At 45.9% G+C, this 20,460-nt stretch overlaps 1 protein-coding gene and 2 long non-coding RNA genes across 3 annotated transcripts in view; 2 read left to right on the top strand and 1 right to left on the bottom strand.

The window, feature by feature from the left end:
* The window catches only part of LOC109313835, a 10,054-nt gene extending 5,390 nt beyond the window's left edge, over positions 1 to 4,664 (bottom strand). The window contains exon 1 of the long non-coding RNA XR_002102154.1: positions 3,707 to 4,664. This is a non-coding gene — a long non-coding RNA (uncharacterized LOC109313835). The remainder of the gene's footprint in view (positions 1 to 3,706) is intronic.
* A 2,669-nt stretch (positions 4,665 to 7,333) lies between these two features.
* Positions 7,334 to 10,305, top strand: LOC109314151. Its single transcript, XR_002102224.1, has 3 exons — positions 7,334 to 7,641; positions 8,486 to 8,490; positions 10,030 to 10,305. It is a non-coding gene; the product is annotated as an uncharacterized LOC109314151 (long non-coding RNA).
* A 2,888-nt stretch (positions 10,306 to 13,193) lies between these two features.
* Positions 13,194 to 18,495, top strand: LOC109314113. The gene is made up of 4 exons (XM_019541097.1): positions 13,194 to 13,198; positions 13,418 to 13,491; positions 14,938 to 15,088; positions 17,365 to 18,495. Exons 1-4 carry the CDS (start codon positions 13,194 to 13,196, stop codon positions 18,347 to 18,349), a joined length of 1,215 nt encoding a protein of 404 aa, XP_019396642.1. The 3' UTR covers positions 18,350 to 18,495.
* Positions 18,496 to 20,460: the final 1,965 nt, after the last annotated feature.

Raw genomic sequence — 20,460 nt, 5'->3', positions numbered from 1 at the left:
AGTACTCTTTCCTGCCATGGCAGGGGGTTGGACTAGATGATCTGCTCAGGTCCCTTCCGACCCTAGAAACTATGAAACTATGAAACAAGATGGCCGCTGCAACTGGTGGATGGGGTGGTGGGAGGGAGCAGTTTAAGGAGACAGAAGCAGTGTGGCCAGCTGACTGGGGTAGCATCAGCAGCGGTAGGGTGGAGAAGAATAGTTCCCCCCTCTCTCCACCACCAGGGTCCCGCCCCCCCCCGAGCCCCGCCAGCCTCCATGAAGTAGATTAGAGGCAGTGGCTGCCTCCCCAGCTCCACCTTTGTGTGCTGGCCCAGTCTGCCCTACCCACCCCAGCCCAGCCCCATGCTATGTTCAGTGCTGGGGGAAGCCATTGCCTGCCCAGCCCCTCTGTAGCCCACAGGCGGAGGGGAGCCAGAGCCCCTGAGATCGCAGTGGCTCGAGGTGGCAGCAGCCAGCAGGGAGGAGCCAGGTGCTGCCTGCCCAGCCCAGCTCCAGCTGAGACCAGGAAAGCAAAGCTATGGCTGGGGTCAAGCCCTCCCTCACACCTCCCCATCCCTGGGGGGCAGCTAGTGCGGTGGTGGGTGGCGAAGGGGCTCCATGCCCTCCCCACCCTGCACTGGGTGTGGAAGTGAGGGGAAAGCCCCTGCCATGGGAGATGGAGGGGGATCCCATCCTCCCTCCTCTCAGCACCTGCCCCTGCTCAGTGGAGGAGTTAGTGGGGAATGAGGCTGTACTGGCCCCTCTTCTTCCTCCTCCCCAGTGCAGGAGGGAGAGGGTTTCTTGGAATAAGCTGACTGCAGCACGTGGGGGACGGGGTGGGTCCTGGCCCAGGGGCATGTCTGATATGCAATACAGCTTTGTGCAGCCAAGCTGGGCTGCTGCTGGGAGTCGGTACGGGGGGAAGAGGCTCTCAGGTAATCAGGCAGGGGAGGCACCACAATCTGGCCATGAAAATGGCAGCACCTGCTATGATATGGCCATGATATTAGAGAGCTGGGCCCATGATTTAAACTAGGCTCTGGTTACATTAGTTGGGAAGGCTTGAGTATTTTTTCTTGCAATATGTCTGTCTATAAATATAACTCTCAGAAAACCTCATGTTGCACCAGTTACTTACGTTTTCACCAGCACAAGACCATGATGCCAGGAAATAAGGAACTCAAGGGCCTGGAAAGCCCGAGAACTCTGCATGCTGGGAGCTGAGTACTTTGGAAATCTGGTTAAAGGTGCCACAATGAGACTGCTGGTTACTGGGCACTTTTTCAAATCAGGTTTTTATTTAACCTGTCCAGCTAGGATCTCAGCAATTCTAAAAATCTGGCCCCAGCTGTAGGCTGTGAACACTTGGAAATCTGGCCCTGTGGGTGGATATACATGAAGAAGTGTCATGACTATACCTATTTTATTATAATTATGCCAGTGTAGCTAAGCTGCCTTAGTTACAAGGATATAACTCACTGCATAGACCAGGGGTAGGGAACCCTGTCACAGGTGCCTGAGTGTGGCACATGAAGGTATTTTGCTTGGCACATGCACCTCATGGTGGACAGTGGGGAAGGGGCTGGAGCTGTGCTGCTGCAACAAGGATTGGACTCCTCCTAACTTCCCCACTGTCTGCCCCTGGGCACACCAACATCTTGCAAGTCGAGGTAGTGGGTGTTTTTGGCACTCTGCCCAAAAACATTGCTGACCCCTGCCCTGGAATAGACACTCTTATCCCAGCACCAGTGGCATTTTTTGATGGAGTTTAAGCAGCTTCCCTGGCAGCATAGACTAAACTGGAAAAAGGCACCGTTATACTGGAATAAGAGTGTCCACCCAGGATATTATCCCTGTATAACTACAACAGCTTAATAAATTCATCCCTTACCTGGCTCCCATTGATCTTTTTTCCTATGGGAGATGGGTCCCTAACTCACTTAGGTTGCTTTGAATATTTCATCCTAAGCTCTCTCACAGGCAGCTAAACTGTGGCCTACTTTTCATTGCAAATGTTTAGGCTGTTTCTGGTGAATGAGTTGTAGCATGAGTCATTCCAGTGTTCTTCCTCCACGTCTTATCATAAAGTTGTTTTACGAGGGTTGGTAGATCTCAGTCCTATAGTACAAGTTATTTCACAAACTTTCATTGTTCTGATCCTGTTTCTACTTGAAATCAGGTAGATTTTTGGCTTTGCTGCCAAGGAGACTATAACCAGATCGGTACCTTTAAGTTCTAATACAAGTCATTGCTGTCATGTCAGTGGATCAGACGGTTCATATAAGTTGTTTCTAGCTCTAAACCCTACCCCAAAGCATTTCATCAGTATTTTCAACTCTTAATCTCAGTGCAGGTAGGACTGTGCTTTTGCCAGCAAGAAATCAGTCTAGCAAAATTGGGGACTGAGCTGGGAGTCAGGAGACTTGGAGTCTATTCCTGTGACACTGGATAACTTACTTGATCTCATCTTACGCTCTGCCTGTGGTCTACGGAGACTCTAAGCACTGGCAGGATAGGACTTTCTCCTACAACTTACCCAGTCAGGACTGGAGCCCTGTTGTACAAGGTGCAAGTCTTGTCTAAGACTCAGACTTATTGTACCAGACAACAATGCCCTCAAACACGCCACACTGCTCAGTGCGGACCACCTCTGGAAATGGAAGCAGGATAGCCACGTTTGCACAGTACTGCAGGCAGCTGGTCAGCACTGCTGGGAGTCAATCCTCAGCACCACTGTCTGGCATAGTAAGTCTGTGGTGCAGACATGGTCTGTGTACAGCATCGAGAAATGCTGCTCTCCTGATCTGGACTGGGACATCTGGTATTAATATATAGCTAATAATTTCCATAATGGTTAATATCACTGGAAGTGACAGTGACTATAAGGCCTGAAGACAACTGTGTCATTGGTATTTTTTGCTTCAAAAGTAAAAGACCACCATTTTACTACTGCCTTAGTCTCATTTGAATCTGGAACTGTTTCAATTGTAGAACAGTGCCCTCTTTTAATCATTCTCTCGCTTTATTCTATTAGCAGCTTTTGTTGCACATGTGCCTTATGAATGGATGCCAAGACACCCTGAGACTCTCAAAATATTAAGACGATGATTATCAAAAACATTGCAATGATGCTATATTATTGGAATGGAAGGATGACATGTATACAGACACACTTAATATCTGGTATTAGGGTCATTTGGGGGGTTTCATTTGCATTCTTATCTACATACACAATTTGTGTTACAGAAACAAAACACGATTAGTATGATGGATATAGCCCAAAGAGTGGGAGGAGACACAACCGGATAGTGACATAATCTCTAGTGATTTAATAGCAAATAGATTACATGGAGACCACTGAAGTTTATGATTCACTGACAAATATTGTGCATGAAACACAGTTATTGTGCACAGAAATACAGTTATTTCTAAGCAAGAAAATTCTTTTCCTTTCATGTATGCCACTGGCAGTCTAACTCACTGTGTTATAGCATATTTCCACCTTAAACTAAGTCAGAAGCATACACATCTATGAATATAAAGCAAATCCTTAAAGTGTTCATACAGTGCATGCTCAAAAGATTAACATACTTAATCCTACCGATGTGCTAATACAGCAGAGAGAGACAGAGAGATTCTATGTAGAGCAGTCCTCCCTTATCAAAACATACATGAATATCTTGGGCTATTCCCCCCCTTTTTTTAATATTAAGCATCTACTCACCTTGAGGACCAAACAGGACCTGCTTGCTTCTTAGGTTTTGTTACCTGCTTCTGATACTCCATCCAGCCACTGACTAGCTCGTGGAGGATCATTACATACAGAAGGAAAATTAAAATCCTCGGGTCCATTCGGGGCACTTCTGGATCTGCCTCATTGGGAACTGGAGACATTGAGCCGGGGCAAAGGAAGGTCAGCTGGAGGGGTGCAGTTTCTAATGGCCTCTTTCTGTCCTTGTAGCAGAGTGGGATGGAGGGCTGGGAAAGGAGGCTGCTGAAGAGAAGCCTCGCTGGCTCCAATTGTGCAGAGTGAATTAATGCTGTAAAATCTCCCTCGGGGACAGAGAGGACTGGCGCCTATTACACAAAGCAGCATAAACAGAGCTGCAGATGTTATGGACGTTTCCCTTTATGGGGCTGATTATATCTTCTGCTACTTGATTCTTTTCTTCTCTCTCCCTCTCTCTCTTGCTTATGTTTTCCCTGCATTACTCTGCAGCCATGAGCTTCCTACACTTTCCTCACACAAGCAACTCAGCTTCAGAGCAATCCATTTTGATTGGCTACGGTAGGTGAGAGTTGGCTGTTGTGTCCCTTAAGCTTAGGAACCGTAGCACGGTGAATGTCAAAAATCAAAGGATATGCTAGGGGCTCCTTGTCAGATCGTTCCCAATATTTCTTTTAAGACTAGTCTACAGCTAACCAATGCCAAACCCATTCTCTCTGTAGAGATTTGTTTACTGAAAAATCCTTCCCCACCCCTGATTTCTCTTTCTTCCTCTGCTTCCTTTGTTACTATTAACTCAATTGTTGTTGAAGTCTGTAAAGCTTTTGAAGCTAATACAACGTACATGAACGTCCTGATGCTGAAGGTTCTCCAACCCACCCTTCAGCAATATGGGAGGTGTCGGAAACTCCTGAGCCAGTGACCCATAAACTGAGAACCTAAAGACTCTCTCAATCATTCCAGCTCCTTTTAATGGAGCTGGGACAGAATTATGTAGCTGTGATCATTTTCACCAGGTGAGGATCAGGAAAAAAGGATGTTATGATCTTTTCATTTCTGACTACTGTGGAAAGCTAGGAACTGCAGAACTCTCGAGCTAACCTAGTACAGTGTCTCCATCACACCTAGAACAAAAGGCATCAGGAAGAGGTGCAAATGCCTCAAAGTAAAACATTTACAACAACTGACTGTAGGGACCTCTCTTCATAACTCAGGATAACAGTGCTCTGAAGCTTGAGCTCAGAAATGCTCCAGAGTCTTTTGTTTACCTACTGCATGTTTTTATTACTCATTTTATTCCTTATACAGGTAATACAAGTAATATTCTGCTGTTCTTCTGCATTTTAGATTTGTCCAGCTCAATTGTCTATTTTTTATTTCTCCTAAACTCTTTGAATCTCTGTTCATGTAGACTTTGTTGCTACAGTACCTGAGCATCACATCACAGTGAACTCTGAAGATTAGCTATTTGTTATATACAATATTTGCTCTATTGAATATGCATATACAATAGCCATTTTTAAAAACAGTTTTCTTTTAAACACAGCTCATCTATTGAGTATGTTAAAACACAAAGAGATGCACATTAAATGGATGTCCACAATCTCTGTATTAAAACACATGCAACTATAGTTAACTATCCAAAATGGCCTTGTAGAGTAAAACCTTTTGCAACTTGAATTTGTCTATTAAATAGTCCTCTTCCATCTACAAGACAAGACGTGCTGAATAACTTTCTCTTTTAATTGCACAATTTAATATTCATGAAATCAAGTGAAGAAAATAACAACGGAGGGTATGTGACAACTAATAAAATGTTATCTAGAGGAAGGGAAATACTTGAAGTTCAACATGAAAGAATGGGGAACCATGTTTCTATAGCAACAAAGACCGTTGCCAGGCTGCAGGAGATAGGTTCAGATGCACTGTTTAAGTCATATTACACTGAAGGCAATACTGTACTAACATTTTATAAGATTATGCTTTGCAATTTTTAGTTAATAAGGGATATATTACAACACCTTTGTTCACAATAGTGACCTCACATGGCACTACTCATGTGAGTACCAGTTTACTGGTCTGAGTAAAAGGGGCCACAATTTGGCTGTAAGAGTTTAATTCGTTCAGGTGCTGCATCTTAGGAATACAAAACAAAGTCTAGAAAAAAATTTGTTGTTATGAAAATCACAACTGGTTTCATAATAATTCCTCCATCCCAGGCTGGGGAGTACAGTCAGGAGTAAACGAGCCTGACTGTACTCCATTACAACCAAGAGCATTCAGGCAATTAGAGGCTATGTCTCAAAACATTCATGAAAGTCTCATGAAATTTAGAACAAGAATTCTTTGGTCCCAATGCCACAGAAATCCCATGATTTATTACTTGCTTAATCTACTACTTAATCACATGTTAACAATTTAATCCAATCCAGGAGCAGCAATAATACCATCTGAAGTAGGGGAGCAATCAGTCATTACTTATAGTTAAAGTGAACAATCCCTAGGTTGGAAATGGTTCTTCCAAATGGTTTGGTGAGTAGTTCTGAACATGTTCATTCATAAAAATAAGGTTTGGTTTGTGAATGATTAAAAATAGAAGGAAAGGGTTAATTTCACAGTAAATGCTACTTGCAGTGAATAATTCTGTCAGCGCTATTGAAACTAGTGATTGTTCCCATCCCAAAAAATGCCTTTGGGAACAGAAACACGTATCTCATTTTGATTTGTTTCACATTTGCCAAAGGGATGACAAATGCTTTGTTGCTTCCTTAAGGAACCCTGCAAATGATTTTAGTTTGAATAGATGGGGCTAAGCAGACCACAGGGGTAAGCAGGTACAACATGTCTGAAGTCTTTGGAGTTCACTGGAGTTCCTTGTTCTCTGCTTGGATCCAGTAATTATGAGCAGAAAAAGGAGGGATTTTACAATTATTTCTCATGTCAACATGTTTTTGCATGTGTTTCTGAGAGCCAGAGGAAGCAGCAGTCACCCATATTACCTGGTATGTCCAATACAAAGCAGATGCGTATGAGATGTCTTTGGAGACTGCAGGGAAAATTGCTCTGGATATTTTATTATTCCACTATGGCAAATTCGGGTTCTTAGACTTTTCCCCTGGTCAGACCATAGGCCCCACTTTTGCCTGTGTTAGTTGATTAGAGAAGGCATTAAAACAAGGTCCCTCCTGGTGAAGCTATGTAAGATCTGCTCCCCCTTCCCTCTCTGGGGCCAAGAGAAGCCTCTCAGAGTTCCTCATATCCCAGCAGCCATAGAACCAAGAAACAACCCTCTCTATTGCTCTCCTATAGCTCAGGAAAGGACTCCCCTTCCACTAGACAGCTGTTCCTATGATAGATAAGAATAGACTTCCTCTTTTTCCAGTTATCAAGATAAGGACATCTTATCTTCCTTAGCAAAAATGAGAGAGGATCCATTTCCATACCCATCATAAAGGGATGTTTCAGGGTTAAGTCCCTGCCCTTAGCATCTGGGGGGTTGCCCTGGGTCCCAATACCCACGCCAAAGAGGGCAGGAACAGCAATCCAGCCGCTCCCTTGCCAAGACGGAGCCAGGATACAGGGAACTATCCAGGATACAGGGAACTATCCTTGGTGCTGAAGGAAAATCCTCAAACCACGGCTTCTCCGGCCTTGTGGTGAAGGCTCTAGAGGCCTGTTGCCCCTAGCCCAGGGCAGGGTGGGACGCTCAGCACCTGAACCACTTCCCTCCTCGGAGTCCCTGGGCAGTGGCATGGAATGTCCATTGTCTGCATGTTCTGGAATGGGGCACGTCCCCCCCCATGGCAGCTGGACACCAAATATTCCAGTGCTGGCAACAGTGGTGCAACCACGAGCCAACCCCGAGACGACTCCTTACCACTTCTGCCCTGGACCCCATAGTCTTCTGTTCCTCACAACAGGTGATTTCTTGGGTGAGTGCACCTGCCATGATCCCCACCAGTTTGGTGGTGTGCTCAGGATACTTGTCAGGTTTATCTTCCTGCCCCATTCTCTACAGGGGCTCTCTGATACAGGGCAGAAAGCCCACTGTGTCTGCACTGTAAAATGGCAGGATAAAATCCCTGGGGATCATTTCTTAGCTGAGAAGCAATGTAGCTTTATAAGACATTTGAAATGAGAGGGTTTAAAATGTGTTTATCTTGCCATGTTTAGTTGGAACAAGGTGGCAGCAATCAGTAGTCCCTTCCCCCAACATTATTTTTTGGCTGCACCTGGACTTCCAGTTTTGTAAAGCTAGTTGTTTACTTTACCTACAGTACTTTGATGGTCCCATCAGCATAATATTAGAGTGCTTCACATTCTCTAATGCAGCAATCCTCACAATACCCAGTGACATAGGAAACTGTTATTAGGCCCATTATTATCCCAAGGGAGGAACCAAGGAACAGAGAAATATTAAATGATAAGGAAGTCTACGGCAGAGTAGAGAATTTAACCCAGTTCCCCATATCCTAAGCTATAGCAACTAGCACTGACTGATCCTTCCTTTCATGAAAGGAAAACAAATAAAAAAACCCTTTTTTATTCAACACCACACTGCCTCTGCATTATTTTCTCCTCATTTCTTGATCAGATGTTAATTCTGGTCCCAATGGCACCAGGTCATTCACGTTTTCTTTTCTGCTTTTCCCTAACCTCCCACTCTTATTTCAAAAACAAGAGTTTCCTTTGCCTCTGCTCCCTGCACTGCAAACAAGCACAACTCCAATAAGCAACTGACAAGCTGGTCCAAAAATACATGTGTGGGTGTCCCAGACCAGGTAAAAGTGCACTGCTGACGTTCTTTAGGAATGAGTCAAAATTTCCTCATGGTAAATCAGCCAGGCTATTTGCCTGCTGTCACTGGCTATAAGGAAATCATCTGCTCATTCAACTAGTGCTTCTCCTTGCCATTACCTTGCACAAAACCTGACAAGGGACACACTAAGCTTTTGGTAGAAATGAAGCACAGTGAAGGTCTGACTGTAGCACATGGCCATACTAGCTTCTCTCTAGCTCTCATGGGCAATAGGGCTGTGTGAAACGGGCCCTATTTGATTTAGATTCAGATTCAGCCCGAATTGGGGACAGAGATTTGATCTGTTGATTTGGATCGCTGTCCCTGATTTGATTTGGCTGAATCCAAATATGAAGATTCAATGCTGATTTGGTGAATCAGTGATTCGGGCACAGTCACAGCTTGAAAAGTTTTTTCTACATACCTCGCATGGCTCGTGACTGCTGGGGTGGATGAAGTGTCCCAAAGGAGCATGGGCAGTGCTCTCCAGGTGCTCGGCAGTGAACCCAGAAGTGGACTGAAAATACTTCCGGTCCACTTCTGGGTCTGCCAGGGAGCACTCTGGGGGGCCACTCCCATTCCCTCCTGGATCAGCAATCAGCTGCAGGGGGACCCTGGGTGCCCCCCTCAGACCCAGGAGGCATCAGCCACTGAGCGGGGGGAGCCCGGGCACCACCTCTGCATGCTCCTTGGTGGACCAGGAAGTGGACCAGAAGTGCTTCTGGTGCACTTCTGGGTGCGCTGCTGAGCACATTGGGGAGTCCCCCGGGCTTCTGTGAGACGCTGCATGTGCCCCAGCATTGCAGCATTCAGAGCCCCTGATACCTAGAGGTACATAGAAAAAACTTTTAAAGCTGTGTCTATGTCCAAATCGCCAGATCTGTTCAAATCTCTCTAAATTGATTCGGAGAGATTAAAGTGTCCTCTGTTTAGATTCAGATTCAGAGATTTGGCCACCAAATTGGGCTGAATCTCTGCCAAATCGAATCAGGGACTGAAGCTTTGCACAGCCCTAATGGGCAACACTATTAGGAAGGCTGGGCTGTATAAGTCAACTAGTATGCATGCTATACCCTTAGGTTACCAGTTCATGCTGAAGCCTGTGCCTCTACATCTTTGCTGCTGTTATTACACAAACTAAGACTAAAGCTAGCAGAGATATCCATACCCACTTTAGTGGTACCCATTCATATAAGTGTGTGGACAAACCCTTTAAGACAGAAACACTTGAGACAAGTAGTAGTTAGTCAGAACACTTAGCATGATAAACCCTGGATTGGGTAGACTCCTGCATGCTTGGCTATTTAAGAGCATATCTAGCCACACCAATAAAATCTTTGTACAATAATTTAACATATGCACATGTGCGTGCACGCGCGCGCACACACACACACACACACACAGACTTCACTGTTAATATTAGACCGTTGATTTTTACTTATCATTTGCAGACTAGCAAGTTTAACTATGGTCTCATGTCGACTATAAAGTCAATCTATCCCTTTTGTTTTCACAAGTTTAGTTCGCTAATTTTACAATAAAGGACAGAGCAAAAATGCGTCGATGTCAAAGGGCAGAAGCCACCCAGCTGAAGGAAAAAACTGTCTTCAAACCTGGTGTGAAAGGGAGACAGGATTCAGGACAGAACATCAGACAGGATACAGTTCAGAACAACTCTGAAAAACAGAAGGAAAAGAAACCTGGATCCTGCCAGCTTACAAAACGACTTTCTACAGTGGTGGTGGGACATAAGCAAATCCTGAGGAGAAGCCTTTCTGTCCAGGATTTAAGTGCCCATAATAGGTATTGCAACATGGCTTATGACATCCACTGTATGCATTTGTAATGATTATGTCTAAGGGCAGTTAGCATGCAGAAATCCTTCTGAAACAAAGACCTTAGGGTGTGTAGATGTTTTGCTAAGCTGAGGTGGGGCCAGTGTCAGACACCTGTGTTTTACATAATACTACTTGCTGGTTTCAGCTATTTGATCATAACTGCCCTGCTGGAATGCTGCTAATACATCTGATTTTTGAAGGTGGCAATACCCAATAACTCCTCTTTTCATGCTACTGCTGGCAGCTTCATTCACACTCCCCCGTGCTCAGGGAGTTCCCTGCTCTGTCAGCGCACGGCACTTCTAAAACCCAAGTGCTCGTGAGGTTTAGCAGAATTGTGCACTCAGGGGGACGAGCAGCAGGGAAACCCCAGGGTGTAGAGCAGTTTAAATGCAATCATAGCAAAGAGATTCAGGAGGTCTCTGTTGCCTGCCATCATCTCTTGGCAGTGACTCTTTTCCTCCCATGTGAAGGACTTGGTGGTGTTCCTGCTATCCCTTAGTATTTTTATTCAGTTGAGTAATCAAGTTAGGCAGAATCCAGAAGGCGTTGTCATCTCCCGAGACAAGCATTCAGACAACAAAATGCTGCTAATATAAATATAAATGGAGGTGCTTACAGCACGAGTGTCTGAAGATAGGTGATGGATTTGACATCTCTACCATACAAAGTCCTCTAATATCCTCCTGAACATCATAGCATTAGCAAAGACAGTGCTCCAAACACCCGTGCTTTCTTTCACACCAAGATTTTTCAGCTCATTTCTGGGGGAGCCACTCCTAGGAAGCAAGGAGGTGATCATCACTCAGCCTCTAGCCCAGTCTTTGACCTCCTTGCCTTCTGTGATAGCAGCTTTGGAACGGTGTGTTTGCCTGTCCACTAGGGATGAGAATGAGAACACCAAATCATTTCATATAGGCCAAATGGTAACAACCTTTGGCTATTACCTACTTGCTCAAAATCTGAATTGGGAGCTTAGAGATGCAAGTTTCTATATTCTGTTATCTTTATCTTCATTGTAATAGCAGAGCATGGCATTATCTGCAAGAGCAATGAAACTGATCCTAGTATTAACTAATACTCCACCCAGCTTCTCTGATTTGCATTCTTGCTGTGCGCATCAGGGAGTTCATTTCATTCTTTCCTTTCTAAACACAAAGGAAGTCAAGCAGTTCTGGAGCAAGAGAGGAAGGCAGATCTGTGCTTGGCACCACTTCCAACAGAGGGCAGCACTCACAGCTATTACAAGCTCTAAGACACAGGTATTTCACCAGGCCTGGGGAGAATGAGAGGAAACATGCATTTTTGCTAAAGACCTTAACTGATTGCCTCATGTTATAAGCAGGGATCCGGGTTTTCCGTTTCCCATGGAAAAACAGAGAAAACCACGGATTCCCTGTTTTTATCGGAGAAAATGTGGATTTCCCTTTTTAGCAGAGAAATTCATGGATTCTCTGCTTTTGCAAAGAGCCCTTGCAGGCCTGAGTCTCTGAGTCAGCCAAGGCTGGGCTCAGGCTTAGACTCGCCCTTTGCCCCTGGATCCTAGCTGCCACTAGCACGGCCCTACAGGTAAGCAGCAGCGGCCGCCGTGCGTGAGCCCACCCCTGTCCCCCCAGCCACCATCCCTCGCCGCTGCTGCAGAGCTGGCCACAGAGCTGTGCAGCTGGCTGCATGCCAGCCTCCCCCTCCCTTGGGCAGCTGGCTGGGCAGCACGTGCGCCCTGTATCACTTACCCGTAAAGCCTTCTACAGAGGGGCACCCCTGCCCTCAGGCCCTGGCCCTGCACCTGGCTGCAGTGTGCCACCTGGGGCCGGCAGCACCCTCCGCTCCCTCAGCCCCCAGCCACCTTCCCCAGCCCTGGCACACAGCCCCCAAGCCCCACTTACCTCTAGGATAAGCCCTGCGCCACTTGCCCACAAAGCCGTGCGGGTGGCCATGGGATGGTAGCGCAGGGTGCAGTGGCAGAATTGCAGTGGTGGCCTCCCTGTGCAAACCCCTTGTCAGGCCAGCCGGCACGTGTGGCCCACAGAGTGGCTCCCCTGCCCTCACCTCCTGGCCTTGCCCCTTCTTGATCCACCCCACTAGCACCTTCCCTTCCCCCTACCCTGCCCCGCCCCTCCCCCCACACACACTTACCTGCTGGGGTGGGTGTCGGTGTGCGCCTCTGTGCCTGTGGGTCTGGGGGGGGCTGTTGTGAGGGGCATCACAAGGGGTGCTAAGGCTGTAGTGGGGGAGTGCAGGGCACCAGCAGCACTGTAGGGGGCCTTTAATTTTTATCATGGATTTTTGGGTTTTAATCAGCAAATTTGCAATTTTTAATCAGAGAAAACCAGGATCCCTGGTTATAAGGGAAGTGTTTGGGGCAGGTGATTTTCAGAATAGTTTTTCTTCTAAGGCAGGGGTGGGCAAAATGCGGCCCACGGGCCAGATGCGGCCTACCAAGTGATTTTATCTGGCCCACAGAGCCCATAAAAAATTAGAAAATAAATATTAATCTGCACCTGGCTGCCTGTCACGTGGCCCTTGATGGCTTGCCAAAACTCAGTAAGCAGCTCTCCGCCCAAAATAATTGCCCGCCCCTGTTCTAAGGTTTGCAACTGCTGCAGTAAAGTAGTCGAAGATTATCGATGTATAAATAGCACGCTTACTCATCAGAGCTTCTCGGAAAGTTCTGAGTCATTGCTACTTTAAAAAAAAATAATGAGTAAAATAAGTTTTCACTGCTTTTCACTGGTGTGAACTTTAATGAGTCAGCACAGCTTGGAGGCAGCAAACTGATTCTTGTCTGGCCTGAATATCATTAAGAACTGTCCACTGAGTTCCAACTGGAGAATGGTTATTCCTAATAATGATGTGAGCCAGAAAGAGCTCATCTTGTGGGTTGCTGGCTAGAGAAACAATCTCCTTCTACCTTTATGCACATACATGGTCACATCTATAGGATCTGATTAGCACGTAAAGAGTGGTATAGGTGAAATGATTTGATATTCCATGCTAGTCTGTTGTTTTCAGCATACCAGCTATAAGAAAATTAGACTTGATCTAATCCTTATGCTTTTAATTTCTTCTGAGTAAAAGGCTGGCCCCTGAAAATCTGGAGAAAAAGCAGTACCAAACCACCTCAGAGTACCAGTTTATGATTCCAGGTAAGAAGTCCACGTCTAATAGGCAAATGTCCTAATAGAAAAGGAAGTTGGTTATCATACATTTTATACTTTTATTTTCATTTGCTGCTAAGACAAGCTCCTCTTACAAGCACAGGAAACCAAAGTCCCCTTAAAAACATCTCTGTTGCTTAAGTAACCAAGTGACTTTACCACAACTGTCCCACTGTTTACCATATTAAGTATAGGAAATATAACTATAATGCTGTGAAGAGCAAAGCTGGAACTCAAAGGCATTGTTTTGAGCACTGTAGTAAGATGTTCGATAGCGCTCCACTCTGCTGACTAAATTGCACTAAATTGAAGCTTTATATTCTAATTTAATACTTTCCTCTGCTGGACATTTTAAAGTTATTTATTAGTTAAGAAGAAAAATAAATACCCTCTTTCCTTTAGTAATCTCCTTGGTGTTTCTCCTCCCAGATTCCTAAGAAAGGGATCAATTGTAGGTGCGGTGTTTCATAATGTGGATCTCAATCAGCTTCCCTGCTGTTTCCACTGAGCAGGCAGCAGACAGTAATAGATTGTGCCAGGAGAAATCCAGAAGCTTCAGGCTTTTTCAGGAGAATCCACTCTGTTCTTCAGCATCAGGACCTTCATTAGAGGAAGTCTGTACAACATCCATGATTAAATTCCACTGGCTTCAGTAGTTACAGCAGAGGACCTTCGCATTTTTTAAAAGGTCTCTGGTATGAATGAATGTACTTGATTCTGCTGACAGACTGGAGCAGCTGCATTACAGCCCTGTCTACGGCACAGAAAAATGGTGATAGTCACATTCTTAGACACAGTTTCCCTTACAGAAAGGACGAATGTTTCAGCATTGGCTTTTCCAGCCTATGGCACTCAGGCAGCCTAAATGTGATCCAGCCAGCAGTACAATGGCAGCCAGACCAAGGCCAGCTGCAGCTAAGAGAGGTCCGGGTGAAGCTCTGGATACTGCTTATTGCCAACCATGGTTTCATATCAGAATGCAGGCACCTCCATGGCTTTGGAAGTAGTATTGTCAGTGCAGCAGCACCATTGTGGGAAGGTCCCTGTTTAAAGCAACATGTCTGGCTAACTAGCTTTTGTGGGCCATAAAGAAATACGAACCAGCAAGGTTTGCAGGGCTTTCTCTTGGAGCCTGTTGCACAGCACAGCATTTTCCTGCTACTCCTGTTATTAAGCAGTTCATATGATACAGGGTTTTCCCTTCATTCTAGCTCATAGGCTGTAAAGACTGGTGTCTGCCCTAATCCAGTAGGACAGTCAGTCTCAGGTATGGTGGTGGGGAGTAAACGAAAAATAAGAACTCTGCGCCTGTGGCTGGGATCTTCGTAGACTCCAAGGGCAGCCTGTGGAAAGTATTTACTGCCTTGTTTAAAATGGCTTTGTGTAAGGATCTCTGACAGAGACGCTTGTATTCACCATTGTCCTTCTTTTTAGGGAAGACCTTTTACCATTGCACAAGAGAAGGCATGAAGCAGCATCTGCATTCCATCTACCTAGGCCAGCCGTCAGCTCTGAAGCTGCCTAAATCAGCTCGTCAAACAAGCTGGCCTACTCTTTGCCACAGGGAAAAGCAAAAGGTTCTCAGGTACAAGGTTCTCAGGCTGTCACACAACCCTCGGTCCCGTCTCCACGGCCCGTCTCTCTCGGTTTTGGAAATGTGTTGTCAACAAGCCATAGGACAGATTTAGAGCAGCCAGGCTACATCTTGGTTAGGAAAGCTGGGACCCAGAATTACCCACTGGTGTCAGGTAAAATGAAGACAGGATTCGGGTGGTTTTAATTTGGGGGTGGTTTTTAGACTAAAAGATTGTTTATACCCTAGGGATCCTACCGGGAGCAGGGGATAACTTTGACTAAGCCCTCTCAATACTAAGGTTATGCTGTTACTACCTCTGGTGGTAATTTTCAGGTCCCAATGTTTTGCATGTTCAAACGCCAAGATAAGATGAATTTGACTTATATTTGGAACAACTTTTGCAAAATCCTATTTAAAGCCAAGGTAGAGCCAGAGCCCAAGTGTATGGCATGTCACTTATGCTGAAACAACTGAGTTATTCAACATGGTATTAGAGGAAGAAGTGAACTCCCAGCACTATGTCTTTAGGTTAAATCCAGCTCAGTGAAGTCAAGGGAACTCTATTCCCTTCAGTGAAAGTTGGATGAGGGCCTTATTTATGATGGAGAGCACTTTCCAAATCTCCTGCTACATGGTGCCCATTGGAAAAGGATCTTGCTTGACTGAAAAAGTAAAGCTCATAGGAGCTCTGCCTTCTAACTGTCCTTGAGGGAAGAGATGCAGGTGGCAGTTCAGTGCTCTCATTATGCACAACTCCTCCATGCTGTTGGACACGGCCCTTATAAGTATATATTTTGCTTCCAACCATCTGCATTACACTTCATTGTATCTGGCCACATGCTCTGCACTTTTCAGATGCATCTGTTGTCCACCATAGCAAGGAAAAACACAGTGTTCTGCCAGCAAGCAAACGTTTTCTAATTATCCGATTTGCAGAGATGCATGTTAATGCCTTCCCGTTGCTGGTTCTTCTCCTCCTTTCATCCCCTGCATCATAAGCTAATGGAGTAATTAATTCATAATAGCCCCAGATGGAATTTTGAGCAACTATTTAAGGCATACTGAGACTGGATTAGAAATTGTCTCTTGGCAATGAACTCCTTTTCCTCCAGACCTGAGTTAGTTTTTTACCCCGTCCCAATTGCAGGTGTTGATTGTGTTTCAGCCTCAAACCTATTTATTTTAAAATATCTTACTATGGGGATGGATGGTGGTACAGCAAGGACAGTTTTTCATTGTGCCATTAAGGACTTGGAAGCAATCTGAGGGGTGGAATGCTACTCTAAGGTGAGGATTCCCAAAAGGAATCAGCACCCAAAACTGGACCGTGATTATCATGGTGGATGCTGAGCTGTTTGGAAAATCTGATCCCAATTCAGGTGTCTCATTAGAAACTGTTCTTTGAAAGCCTGCCCTTTATTGTGAGTGGCATGCCAAGCTCAGCAAAAATTGGTTCGTCACGTGGGTTTAATGCCAACGTACTTTATAATAACTTTGTTTATGCATGAAGATGCAACGAGGACGGAGTGCCAAAGGAGACCAATAATGAGAGTGAGGGAGTGGATATATAATGTTCCATCCACTAGGCCAGCTGGCTCCTCACTATCCAGACTGATATACCTCCTTAATGTAGTACTCTACAGCTTCTTTCACATGTTCCCATGCTGACAGCTTTGGTGTCAATGCAGGAAATATGATCTAATCAGCTCAGTAGCTGGGGTCCTAGTAATGGAACCCAACCCTTTCTACAGAGGAGCCTGCTGTTTCTCATCTTGCAGCCCCTGTGGAATTGAAGTCCTCTCTGTTCAAAGTTACAGTGTCGCAGATGCTGGCAGAGCTCACATCATGCATAAAAAAGTGCAGCATGATCTCAAGCAGAAGTTCGTGCTAATTCCAGAATTTTATCCTTACAAGAATATTGGGACTGGGCCCTTTAAACATAACCAGTGGAAAGTAGTAAATGCCCCAGGAAGTGAGAGATATACTGATCTGATTCTAAAATATCTGCATTTTTTCTGGAGGCACTGTATGTACTAAATGGATTTCTCAGTCAGGATCCAGACTGAAGGCCGTGACTCAGACAAGATTTCCACTGATTTCATGCCTGTGTCCCAGCTGAGAAGGCTGTAGATATATTTATGAATGTATTAGTTTGACTGGGTGATACCAATTCAGTGCCTTGGCAGACAAGTGATTTCTTTCTGAACATCAGGCTGCCACTTGGTTTTGTCAGCAGGAAGTTCTGTTAACTGTTGTCCACTGTTTTTGTGTCCCCTTACAAGCAGGAAAAATTCATTCACACATGCTCCTTGCCCAAGTCCCAGCAAGGTTCTGGGAGACAGCTCCAGACTCTGCACACTCCAGACACCACGTGGTCTCATGGACCTGGCACATAAGGTAGGAAAGTTAGTGCCCGTCACCAACAGAGTTTGCACATGTCGAGAGAACCCTCCCCAGAAGAGAGCAGCAAACCGAAGCCATGTGCAACAGAAGCAGCCAAGCACTGCACAGCTCATCCCCTCAGCCAAGCAGCTCCAGGCCATCAGTGCAACCAAAGGCAAGAAAAACACAGAAGGACCTGCACAAGAACCTGGAATCCGTGCCAGTCTAGTCCAGCAGCGTCCTGGCAGAAAGGCATTAAAGGCTGTTCAGGGGAGGGTTACCAGGGCTACTGGAGAGACATTGGCAAAGGCGGAGCCTGTAAGAATTGTGAATGAGAAACCAGGAACAGGGAATAGCCCAGCTGTGATTAAAGTCACAGAACTCCACATCAGTCAGTGCTCAGTGGAGAGAAAGAACATGGCTGGCAACTTACCCGAACTCCAAGAAAGCCAGGATTGTCAAGAACCTGTGACAGCCCATGTCAATAAGAACAATGTCATTACCATCCCCATGCTCAATCCTCAAAGTATTCCTGATGCAAGCTTAGATACAGAATTACTACCTAACACCTGTCTAAGCAAGTCTCCTCTTGATGGCTCTTTAGCAGAGGAAAGAAGTCAGACATTTCATTCCACAACAGTTAGTCCTACGGATCCTTCTTTTCCATCACTACAGGAACAATCTGCCAGAGTTCCCAAGCACTGCGGCTCCCTGGAGCAAGGTGATGAGTACTGCATTTCACCTGCAGCAGCCCTGCAAGAATCCTTAGACTCAGAGAATGAAAAGAATGTGTCCTCTAGAGAAGATGACCTTTCTGTCCCCTTCCAAGAGGAGCACACAGGAATGGACATCCTCTTGATATTGTCTGATGATGAAGAGGAACAGTAGAAGAGGAATAGAGAAGAGTTCTACAGGGAAGCAGTGAGAGGAGCTTTAGCTGGGCTCCATGAGCTGCTTGCAGGGACTGAGCCTAGATTTCTTTTTAAACAAACAAACAAAAAAATAAAAGCAGCATTTGAAAATAAAAACCTTTGAGAAAGGAAATGAAGTCTACTGTTGTTTATTAATGTTTCTTACCGGGCCTTGCTCTATTCCCTGCTACCTCACCATTTAAACATTGAATATGAATTCCTCCTAGGGTGGGAAAGTGAATCACTTTTCTTGAATCTGAAATGGTATGAGGTCACTGTCCCCAGCTTTTAGAGTGGTACATGTGGAAAAAATAAAAGGACCTGCTTCTCAGTTACTGCACTGACAGGGGAAGGGGGACTGGATGCCAGCAATGTCTCCTGTATTGTGATGGGGCCTGCCCAACCTTTGACATGATTTAGGGCCTCAGAGGTACTCTCATTTAAGGTGTGCTTCCCAGAGCTCCCTATACCCTTAGAATCAAGAAAGAATAGTTGTAGGGGACCCCAGCTGTGCCACTGTGTCACAAGCCCATGAATAGGGATGGTAGAAGGCCGACCTACAGGCTGTGCTTCTCTACAAAGACCAGTGGGGTGGGGAGAAAGGCACCTGCCTGGGGCACTAAGTTAAGAGGGAGCCAGAATCACCCCTCCATCCCTGCCGAGTCTGTGTTCCAGCAGCATTGCCGTGACAGGATTCCAAAATAGTTCCCTGCTACTGCTGCTTTAGGACCAAGAGAGCTGGGGCTCTCAGGAGCCTCCCCCTATTCTTCATTGCTCTCAGAGCCTACTCCCTTTGCCTACACCCCCCTCAGAATCACATGTCCCCCACTGCTTTCCAGCAGGGTTTGCCCCAGTGCCAACTTGGCTTGCTACATCACTGCCTAGGGCTAGAGACTACCTGAAAATCTGGGCCGAAGTATTTTAACAACTAACACTAGTTCCAAAGCTGTTCTGAGGATCCACCCATACAAAGCCAGTATACACAAAATGTACTGAGTAGCTGCCTCCCAAAAACTGTTATTTGCACATAATAGGCATTTGTACTGAACAAAATTGACGTACGCTTTGTTAGGAGCACATGGCTTGGTAGTAACAAAGCAAGTGGGGCAGTGTTTTCTCTCCTGTGAGCTAGTTAATCCCAGTGTTTAAAGCCAAGCAGGATGTTGGATTGTTCCAGCTGTGGTTGCCATTATTGTTTCTGATGGGTGATACTTTTTGTCTCGTGTTCACAGACCCAGAGTGTTTCTGGAGCGCTGTCAGCTGCTCAGCAGTCTTACACAGTCAACTTCTGTGGACAAATCTCACTGCCTTTGAACAAAACCAGGCAAAACCAATGGATCCTTCATCCATTTTGTAGGGATCAGGGTTCTAAAATGAAGCAAGTCTGCTATCCAAGGGGTAAAAACTGCTGAATGAATGTCCCAGCCCCAGAAAAGCTTCTAGATGCTCACCAGGCTGTGGTTTTGGGGTCCTATGTACTCTTCAGCTTCTCTTGGTTTTCACAAGTCATACCACTGGCTCTCTCCTTGGCTTCTCTAGCACATTTCCAATGCACCACCTGTTTTGTTTTGGTTTTTTTGAGAAGCCACCGGGGTTGACCTGGTGCCAACTGGCCTGCCGGTTCCATGCCCAAGTTGACATGGTGCTGCAAGAGCTGCCTGGCCAGAACTGGATTGACATGGTGCTGGAGAAGCCGCTGGGGTTGACCTGGTGCCCGCCCAGCCTGCCGGTTCCATGCCCAGGTTGACCATGGTGCTCAGGAGCTGTTTGGCCAGAACCGGGTTGATATGGTGCTGGAGAAGATGCTGGGCCAGGCTGGAGTTGACCAGGTGCCTGCCTGGCCAGCTGGTGCCATGCCTGGTTGACATGGTGCTGCAGAAGCCACTTGCCCAGGCTGGGGTTGACCTGGTGCTCAGTCTATCTGAATTAAAAAGGCTGTGGGTTCAACCCACTAAAAACTGGGGGCCGCCACTGGTTGGGCAGCCAGAATGCACCACCTGTTACTTGCTCATGGAAACGGGATCCCAGTTCTGAGCCCCAGACACACCAGAAACCTGAAACATCTTTCCCAGAGCTCTAACACTGTGT

This window comes from Crocodylus porosus, unplaced genomic scaffold (genome assembly GCF_001723895.1).
Source record: "Crocodylus porosus isolate Cpor-Errol unplaced genomic scaffold, CroPor_comp1, whole genome shotgun sequence".
Classification (NCBI taxonomy): domain Eukaryota; kingdom Metazoa; phylum Chordata; order Crocodylia; family Crocodylidae; genus Crocodylus; species Crocodylus porosus.
The sequence above is the reverse complement of the archived record's forward strand: the minus strand, read 5'-3'. Positions and strand labels throughout refer to the sequence as shown.